The sequence below is a fragment of the Heterocephalus glaber genome, unplaced genomic scaffold, assembly GCF_053883595.1.
Source record: "Heterocephalus glaber isolate CG9 unplaced genomic scaffold, H.glaber_assembly_v1.0 deba00000122, whole genome shotgun sequence".
Taxonomy (NCBI): Eukaryota; Metazoa; Chordata; class Mammalia; order Rodentia; family Bathyergidae; genus Heterocephalus; species Heterocephalus glaber.
This window is the reverse complement of record NW_028258138.1, coordinates 56,543,280-56,554,053: the sequence shown is the minus strand read 5'-3', so window position 1 is coordinate 56,554,053 and position 10,774 is coordinate 56,543,280. Positions and strand designations below refer to the sequence as shown.

The 10,774-nt window shown below is 36.5% G+C and overlaps 1 protein-coding gene across 1 annotated transcript; it reads right to left on the bottom strand.

Moving 5' to 3' along the window:
• Window positions 1-3,904: 3,904 nt before the first annotated feature.
• On the bottom strand, window positions 3,905-5,501 carry Ccdc54 (coiled-coil domain containing 54). The gene is given in 4 exon segments (XM_004921040.3): window positions 3,905-4,657; window positions 4,659-4,727; window positions 4,729-5,015; window positions 5,017-5,501. Coding segments are annotated over 4 exon segments (978 nt in total). The 5' UTR covers window positions 5,290-5,501; the 3' UTR covers window positions 3,905-4,308.
• Between the last annotated feature and the right edge of the window lie 5,273 nt (window positions 5,502-10,774).

Genomic DNA, 10,774 nt, shown 5'->3' with positions numbered 1-10,774 from the left:
TCTCAATCTGATAAAAGCCATCTATGAAAAACCAACAGCCAATATCATAGTAAATGGTCAAAAACTGAAATCCTTCACACTAACATCAGGAACAAGACAAGGATGTCCACTATCACCATTCCTGTTCAATATAGTTTTGGAAACATTAACCACAGAAATTAGACAAGAAAAAGAAATAAAAGGAATAATGATAGGAAATGAAGTAGTTAAATTGTCATTATTTGTAGATGACATGATACTCTATATAGAAAATGACAAGAACTCCACCAAAAGTCTTCTAGACTCACTAGTCAAATTCAGTAGAGTAACTGGATACAAGGTCAACACACAAAAATCAGTAGCTTTCCTCTACATCAACAAAAGACTCACTGAGAGAGAAATAGGGCCAACAATTCTTTTCATAATAGTATCCAATAAACTGAAATACCTAGGAATCAACCTAACAAAAGAAATCAAAGAACTCTTCTCTGAAAAAATATAGCACTCTGAAAAGAGAGACTGAAGATGATATCAGAAAATGGAAAGACATCCTCTGTTCCTGGGTAGGAAGAATCAACATAGTGAAAATGGCCATATTTCCAAAACTGCTATATAGATTTAATGCAATCCCAATTGAAATCCTTGCAGCATACTTCAGGGACCTTGGGAAACCAATCCAAAAATTCATTTGGAACAAGAAGAGACCCAGAAGAGCAAAAGCAATTCTAGGTAAGAGAAACATAGCAGGGGGTATTACAACCCCTGACTTGAAACTATACTAAAAAGCTATTCTGATAAAAACAGCATGGTATTGGCAAAGAAACAGACCCGAGGACCAGTGGAACTGATTAGAAGATGCAGAAACAACTCCAGCCACACTCAGCCACCTCATCTTTGACAAAGGACCCAAATACCCTCACTGGAGGAAAGATAGCCTCTTTAATAAATAGTGCTGGAAAAATTGGGTTTCAACCTGCCAAAGATTAAAACTAGCACTATTTGTCTCACCATGACCCAAACTAAAATCAAAATGGATTAAAGATCTAAATATTAAAACAGAAAACCTGAAGTGGCTGGAACAGAGGTTAGGTAGACCTCTTAAGGACATTGGTATAGGAAAAGATTTTATGAACAAAACATCAGTTGCCTGTGAACTAGCACAAACAATCAACAAGTGGGATCTCTTGTTATTAAAATGCTTCTGCACAGCAAGAGAAACCACCAACAGTGTGAAGAGACAATCCACAATGTGGGAAAAATATTTTTACCTGCTGTTCCTCATACAAAGGTCTACTATCATGAAACTATAAAGAACTTCAAAAAATCAGACCTCCCAAATTTGAAGATCCAATCCAAAAACGGGCATCTGAAATGAACAGACATTTTTCAGAAAAAGAAGTAGAAATATCAAATAAACATATGAAAAAATGTTTAAGATCACTTGTCATTCGAGAGATTCAAATGAAAACAACTCTAAGATTCCACCTCACCCCAGAAAGAATGGCTGCTATCATGAAATCAACCAATAACAAATGGTGATGTGTCTGTGGGGAAAGAGGAACCCTGTTCCTCTGCTGTTGGGAGTGTTGATTGGTGCAACCACTGTGGAAATCAGTATGGAGATACCTCAAAGAACTGGCACTGGAAGTCCCATTTGACCCAGCTATTCCCTTGCTAGGTATCTTCCCCAAAGAATTAAAAGAATTATACCAGAGTGATACATGTACACCCGTGTTCATAGCAACACACTTTGTAATAGTTAAAACTTGGAAGCAGCTCAATTTCCCATTAAGTGGAGACTGGATAAAGATAATGTGGTTTTAAAAAAATAAAATGGAGTGCTAGTCAGCCATAAAAAATGAGAAATTAGAGACATTTATAGCTAAATTGATGTACATTTAGGTGATACTCAAGTGAAATAAATAGGACATACATGTGTAAATACTGAATAGTTTCTCTGGTGTGAGAAACTGAAAGTGTAAATAAGGACTAAAAGCTATAATAGATCATGTGAAATAGGAAAAGTGCAAAGGAGAAGGGGAAATGGGAGGGTAGGGGAAAGGAAAGAAGGGAATTGAAGTAATATGAGAAAATGAAAAAAAGGAAACAGTGTTTGTAAATAGGGAATGATGGAGGTGTTGAAGGGGGGGCAGAGGAATGGGGAAAAAATAAGAATCAAGACAGAATATTTAAAGGTGCTAATTTCCAATGATGAATGTCATTATATTGTATACCTAAAAAGAAAAAAAAAACAAGACAGATTTTGTAAAGGTGCTAATTTCCAATAATGAATATTATTATATTGTATACCTAAAAAAATAAAATAAAAAAATCCTTTTCAGTACTTTGCATGTGTATAATGGTTAGAGGCTTTAATTTCCCATGTCCTCTTTCACCTTCCACTCCTATGGCCTTGTGTTTCCTTTTGCCTGTTACATTGCCCTCATCTCCTTTCCTTCCTCCTTACAACAAGCCTCATCAACCTCTGTCTTCTGTGACACCAGGAGTACTTTTTATGTTGCTTTCTGCTATCCATCCTCATCTGCTGTGCGTCAGTCTTATTTATGTACACATTTTATCTGTCCCATTCAATGTGATGTGTCTACAGTACAGGACTATCTTCTATTTTTTTCTCTTATCCTCCATGACCTCTTGTTATTAGTGAAAAAAATACTAAGTTAATGTGATAATCCTCTTTTAATAGATGACAGAACAGACCTGGCTGAGATTAAATAGTAGAGTTTATAAGCATAGGATTTAGAATTTAGGTTCAGAATGTACATTTGTGATCCCCAAGCCTATCTTTGCTCCCTAAACTGCCCCTCTTAAAACTTCAAGTGCTAAGGCGCCATGTGAGGGGAAGTGAAAGTGTGCACCAATACACAGATGCTCAGGGGACCCAGGACTACACCAGCTTTTTTCCTCTTTTAGAGCCACTTGTGAAGTCATTTACCTATGTCATGACTTAGCTTCCAGGCTCTCCTAATGAGAGACCAGACCCAATGTGCTGAAAAGGAGATCTGCCTGTCCCTTTCAGTTATCACTGATGGTGAATTAGTACATAGAGATTGCTAATGCCCCTACCAGAACAACAGTCTATTTTGCAAGTACAGTTATCTCATTCAAAAAATAAACATTTAAAATATACTTTGCTTTTACTAGGTATATTGCATATGACATTTTAAAGGTGGTTGTGTACATATCCTGTCTGCAAATTTGTAATATATTTATAAAGAAAATAATCGTGGTATACAATTACTACCAGACTGGTACTAAACAAAATCGCCCTACTGTGTTTGTCCCTAGGTTTTTCTATACTCACATCAACTCCTTTCTCTTCTTTGAAACTGGGTTATTCATAGCCAGTCTCCCAAATCTTCCCTTTCAATTTGTAAATTGAGAATAATTAAAAGTAGTATATTTACCAAGGATATTTGTAGTTTAACAGCATCTAACCTCAAAAGAATGACCATTGGTAGATTACATTCATTGACTTAAGTGGATTTAAATACTTTTAAAATGATCTACATATTTAGAAAAAGTACATTACAATGAAAACCACCTATTGTGTGTAAAAATGAAGCCTAACCCTGACTTATAGTTTATACAAAGTACCTTGTAATATAAGAGTTTGTGGTGTTATGGTTGAGATTTAACTTCACATATCCTTCAGATTTTTCCCTTTTCCTCTGTATGAAATTCTAAGGACATGGCATTTGTCTCCTTTCATGAAAATGTGAAAATTACCCAAAACCATATCAATCATTTCTCTTATCTAATTGTCTAATAGAGATAAAGCTGAAGTTGAAATAAAAATACATTTTAAAATTAATATTTTCCTTGTACTGTCTTTTAATCACCCTCATTATTGTATGCTAACTTAATAGCCTTATGGTGAATTTTTTGTTTTTCACTTTGTGCTGTTTAAAATTTTGTCTATAGAGTGTGTCTCTCATATCGTAAATTTTATCTATATAAATCACTAAGACAAAAGTGTCTAGAAAACTGACATGATGACTCCCAAACATGTTTCACATTTCCTTTGACCACCTTCATTCTTTTCTTTAAGTGATATATGAGAAAGGATAGGAGATGAGTCCTCATGTATTGCCTTTGAGAAAACAAGAACATTGACATAAGGTGGATGACAGTAGTCCAATGGGATGATACATCTTAACTTACTCTAGATGGATATGAATTCTGCAAATAATGGACTGATTGTTAGCAAGCTACCAAGAGTTCAAAGTCTCCATAAAGGCATGTGAATGCTTACAGCAAACAGATTGCATTTACTTTGTACTAAGAAAAGGAGAAAGAAACACTCTATAGTCAAGTTACTTCCTCTTTTGAAGAACCAAAAAGGCAGTAAATGTAGTGGAAAAGAGAGACACAGATTGTGGTCAAGCTTGTAATAAGTCCAGGAAATGGACAGTCTCTCTTGGTTATGATCTGTGGGTCCTCAGGCAGGATGGCTGTTGTAGAAAGAAGCCACTTGATGAAGTCCTCTAACTTAGTAGCCCTAAGGAAAAATCTCCACTTTCCTCCATGAACAAAAGTTAGCTTGAACCATGTACCAAAGTCTGGGTAAATGTAAATATTTGACTTTGCTTTTTTAAGGCTTCTAGGTGCTTTATTCCCATTACTTTTCCTCAGAGTTTTAATTTTAGGTGAGATTTTTATTTTCTTCAAGATGATCAGTGGGCTCTGAATAACTAGGCACTTTCTCTGGTTCTGCTGTAGAGATTTCAGTCTACAGAGGCTGTGGTGTTCTTCAGAGTTTCTGGTTGTATGAATTTGTGAAGTAGTTCTATGATTTATTTAGTCATTTCTTTCTCTAGAACTTCTAAACAATATATTCTAGAGCAAGAATTCTGGTTTTCCAGTTCTATCACCTTCTTCTTTAAGGTATACATATCTTCTTTCATAGGAAAGATATCTTTTGTTGTTATGAATTGTTTATCTTCATTAACATTCATTCTGGTTTCTAGGACCTCCATCTGCTTCTGATAATGGCTGATCTTTTCCTGGACTTTTGATAACTGCACTAACAATGTCAGTCATTTTGCTGAGGAGTTCAATTTGGGTAGTTTGAATATCTTTGAGCATTACTGTAAGATTCATATCTTCATCTGAACTGATACCATCTTGGTCACAATCATAAGTCATTGTTGGGTATCTGATGGTTGAATCTGGGTTCTGGATTTTACGTTTTTGGTAAGCATTTTTCAGAGATTTTCTGATCTTGCAAAGATTTGAAGTCCATATATATCCAACAGTAGCTTTTATTCTCCTGGTATGAAATCTGTACATCTTTCATTGTGGAATAAGATGCAGGGTATTAGGAAATGTGACTAGAATCACAGGAAGAGCCAATGTCAGGGTAAATAGCTCTTCTCTTACAGTATGCTGGATTTCTTTCTGGGTAACATCATAGAATGCCCTACCGAGAACATCAAAAACAGGCACTCTTAGGTGGTAACTTCTTCCAAGACAGAATGGGTGGAGAACTCTGGGAAACCAGGGTCAACTCCATAATCTCCTTCCCATGGTAATCATTGATATGATGCTGATGTCACAATGGCTGCTGGTCTAGAATACATAGAAGCATGTCACAGTACTTCTCAAGATTTTTGTTGCAGGACAGTTTTTTCTCTTGTAAAAATTATTGATGACCAGAAAGCCTTTGCTTATGTGAATTATATCTATTGATATTCCATATTAAAAATTAAAACTAAGAAAAGTGTTAATATATTTACTTCCTTATATAAATAAAAAACCCATTACATGTTAACATAAATGGCATATTTTATGAAAAATAATGTCATTTCTTATGGAAAAAATGGTGACAAGAATGGCTTATTCTTTTCTTTATCTGAAAATGTTTAAAATACATGGAGTCATAGAACACATTCTCATATCTGCTTCTGAATTTGTAATATGTTGCTTTGGCTGAAGTATATGAGAAAATATGGCATTATAGAGACATGTAAATAGATAAGGTACAGTATTTTACTAGCTTTTTCAGATAATTGGAGACCTTATTCCTTACTACTCCACCAACATTTGACAAATGATAACTTTTTCGAAGTTAGTTGCAATGCATAATCCTAGGCCAGATCATTGAATATTCATACTTTGATCCTTCAAAATTCACTGACCTATCTTTTCATTTTGAATGTTTATATGATAACATGCATTGGCCATTGGAAAAGTAATGGTTCACTATGTTGTGTGGATCTGCTAAATACTGATTCATTTTATTATAAAATATCAACCTGTCATATTCATTAATATCATCACCAACTTCACAAGAAGGTCTTTGAGTACTAGGAAGAGTTCATGCTCATAGAATCAGGTAACATTTTTACAAAATTTTAATTTTAGTTTAAAAGCTTGAAACTTCAGCAAGTTTCTATGCATGGTGTTTTTGTTAAGCCTATCTACATGAAGTTTTTTGTTCTAAAAATGCTTGTTAAACACCTAAACATGAATACCATCGTTTGTTGTCAGTTATTTTTTCAAAGATATAATTGATATTCCAGGAAAAAATGGCTAGCTCAATTTGTAATTTCTGTAGACAATCATTTTACTTTGGTAAGCGGTAGAAGTGCTTTACGTATACACTATATTATATATAATATTAAAAAAGATGTTTGAAGGTGAGGTTTAATATGATTAAAAATTTTTACTGTTTCGTCAAGAACATTCTTGAGAGTGAAATGTGTTTTTTCTTGTTCTCTCTTTTTTCCTGGATTGTTTATGTCTACATGTTTCTCCAAACCTCATGCACTCATGGGAGGGGGGCTTTTAGGAGATGATTGGATAATGGGTCCATCATACTCATCAGTGGATTAGTCCACTGTTGAGTTTATCACTAAATGTTGTTTGGAGGTGAAGCCTTGGCAAAGGGGGAGGCAGGAATGACCAGGAAGGGCATATTTCTCCTCCTCCCTTTTTATGCTTCTTGCCTGCTCTACTATGAACAATTCTCCTCTGCCATGCCAGCCTGCCTTAGAGTCAGCCAACTATGCCTGAAACTTCTACAAACTATGAGCAAAAATAAATCTTTCTTCTTTAGGTTGTGAATGTTGAGTATTGTGTCTCAGTGATGAGAAAGTCAGTAAGACAGATATTGGTGTCAGAGAAGTGAGGTCATTGTTGTGAACATGTGGTTTAGAAACCTTCAGAAGTGGTACTTGGGAGGAGTTTGGAAAAATTTAGAGATGCTAGCTGGTGAAGTAACTTTAGAATGTTATAAGCTGAGCTTTGTGGGAGATTCTAGTCAAAGCTCAGAAGATCAAAATGGAATAAAAAGACAAATGGTAAACACCAATGTTAGATGGTTTCAGTTGGAAACAAGGACTCTAGTGGCAGTTGGACTCTAGCCACATATGTTATGCTCTGGCACAAAATTTACTTAAAATTCTGAGTTTATATTTTGCTTACAGTCCTGAGACTTTGTGGGGAAGCTGAGATTAAGGGTGGTGGAATGATTAATCTGGTGGAGGAAACTTCAAGGCAGCCAAACATTCAGGCTGTGGTTTGGATACTGTTAGGATTGTGTAGCCAGTTTTAAGTTAAGAGCAAAAGATACAACTGAATGAAAAAATTTTCTGAATTTGGTCAGAAAGGAAGCTCCAGCAAACTTGGATGCTGCAAAGAAGTAGACCATAACTTGCTAAAAAGATTAGCATTAAAAAAGATGCCAAGGGGCTGGGGATTTAGCTCAGTGGTTCCCTTACCTGCCTCACAAGTGTAAGGACTCAATTTAGATCCCCAATACACCCCCCCGCCTAAAAAAAAAAAGGAGGAGAAGCCAAGGATTTTGATTATGGGCAATGTGAAGGGTGACTTCAGAGCATGGGAGGAATCTGAGACTCCACCCTTCACAGATCCAAGGGTGGAAAAGTGGAACACTTTGTTTTGAGAAGAGAGCCCCCAGCACATCATGCCTCAGAGTGGTGACAGCCTCGATAATGAGAATTGATTTTCCAGGATTCAGTTTACCCTGCTCAGTCATCTAGGCACTCAGAGAGTCCTCTTTAAGTACCAGCAAGATGTAAAAAGGCTCAACTATAGCTCAAACTGGGGATAGATGTTGGCATCATTCATGCGGTGCTGATTTTACAAACATACAAAACGCAAGAATTGTGTGGTCAGGGAGGATTCTACCCAGATTTCAGAAGAAAGTCTGAGGGGCCAGGTGGTGTGTGCCTGAGAGCTCAGTGTGTGAAGCCATGAATGTGAAGCCAAAAGTGCAGTGGAGATGCCAGAAAGTTAAAGAAACTAGGAACATGGATCATCTGTGGAAAGCTGCAAGCAGTGAGCAAAGCTGTCCTAAGAGAGAAGCCATGAAGTCTGAAACTACCAACAGTGCTGTAGGGGTGGGGCTTCCCCAACCCTTTGGAGTTTGAATCTCACCACAATTTGCCTAGGGTTCTGGATATAGAACTACGTGATTGAATGTTTACTTTGCTGTATTTTGGTCTTGCGTTGGTCCCATTTCTGCCTCTTCCCCTATTTTTCTCTTTTGGGATGGGAATGTTTTCTCTGTGGCTTTGTGTATTGGTAGTGTTTAAATTTTTGATTTTTCTGAGGGCTCAGAGAAAAGAGTTTGCCTTAAATATCACAAGAGACTTTGAAATTATACTTTTTAGCAACACTGAACCTGTTAGAACTTTGGTAACATTAGAAATGGACTAAACGCAGTTTGCATAAAGAGGCATACATGAGGCTTTTGGGGCCCATGAGGCAGAAATATCTGTCTTAGTTACTTTCTCCTCACTGAGACATTTTCTGTGATTTTATTTATTTATGTACGTATTTATTTATTTATTTAATTTTATTGGTATATTTTAGGTATGCAATATAATGACATTCATCATTGGAAATTTGCACCTTTACATAATCTGTATTGGTTCTTATTTTTTTCCCCCTTCCCCTGCCCTCCCTTCAACACCTCCAGTCCTCCCTATTTACAAAGATTTTGTTCCTATTTTTCCATTTTCTCATATTAATCCCATTCCCTTCTATCCTTTCCCCTAGCCCTCCTACTCCCTTCCCCTTTGCCCCTTTTCTTCCTATTTCACATTACCTATTATACATTTAGTCCTTATTTACACTTTCAGTTTCTTACACTAGAGAAACAATTCGGTATTTATTCATGTGTGCCCTATTTATTTCACTTAAGAGTATTGCCTCAATGTGCATCCACTTTGCTATAAATGTCTCTAATTTCTCATTTTTTATGGTTGAGTAGTACTCCATTTTATAAAAAAACTCCACAATTTCTTTATCCAGTCTCCAGTTGATGGGCATTTGGGCTGTTTCCAAGTTTTAGCTATCACAAACTGTGCTGCTATGAACATGGGTGCACATATATCACTGTGGCATGATTCTTTTAATTCTTTGGGGAAGATCCCCAGCAGTGGAATAGTGGGGTCAAATGGGACTTCCAGTCCTAGTTCTTTGAGGTATCTCCATACTGATTTCCACAGTGCTTGCACCAGTCTACACTCCCACCAGCAGTGGAGCAGGGTTCCTCTTTCCCCACAGCCCTGCCAGCATTGGTTATTGGTTGATTTCATGATAGCAGCCATTCTTTCTGGAGTGAAGTGGAATCTCAGTGTTGTTTTCATTTGCATCTCTTGAATGACCAGTAATGTTGAACATTTTTTCATGTATTTATTTGCTATTTCTACTTCTTTGTTTGAGAAATGTCTGTTCATTTCAGATGCCCATTTTTGGATTGGGTGTTTAAATTTGGGAGGTCTGATCTTTTTAAGTTCTTTATAGATTTGAGATAGTAGACCTTTGTCTGAGGAAGAGCAGGTGAAGATTTTTTCCCACATTGTGGATTGTCTCTTCACACTGCTGGTAGTTTCTCTTGCTGAGCAGAAGCCTTTTAATAAGAACAGATCCCATTTGTAGATTGTTTGTGCTAGTTCACAGGCAACTGAGGTTTTGTTCATAAAATCTTTTCCTACACCAATGTCTTCAAGGGTTCTACCTAACCTCTGTTCCAATTGGTTCAGTTTCTATTTTAATATTTAGATCTTTAATGCATTTTGATTTTAGTTTAGGGCATGGTGAGAGATACAGGTCTACTTTTAATCTTTGGCAAGTTGAAGCCCAATTTTTCCAGCACCATTTATTAAAGAGGCTATCTTTCCTCCAGTGAGGGTGTTTGGCTCCTTTGTCAAAGATGAGATGGCTGAGTGTGTCTGGCATTGTTTCTGCATCTTCTAATCTGTTCCACTGGTCCTCTGGTCTGTTTCTTTGCCAGTACCTTGCTGTTATTATCACCATAGCTTTGTAATAGAGTTGCAGATTGGGGATTGTGATACGCCCTGCCATGTCTCTGTTACCTAGAATTGCTTTTGCTATTCTGGGTCTCTTCTTGTTCCAAATGAATTTTTGGATTGTTTTCTGAAGGTCTATGAAGTATGCTGGTGGGATCTCAATTGGAATTGCATTAAATCTATATAGCAGTTTTGGAAGTATGGCCATTTTCACTATATTATTCCTTCCTACCCAGGAGCAGGGGATGTCTGTCCATTTTCTGATATCATCTTCAATCTCTCTTTTCAGAGTGCCATAGTTTTCAGAGAAGAGGTCTTTGATTTCTTTCATTAGGATGATTCCTAGGTGTTTCAGTTTTTTGGATGCTATTGTGAAGGGAATTATTTGCCCTATTTCTTTGTCAGTGCATGTGTCATTGGTGTAGAGGAAAGCTATTGATTTTTGTGTGTTGACCTTGTAACCAGCTACTTGACTGAATTTGGTTATTAAGTCT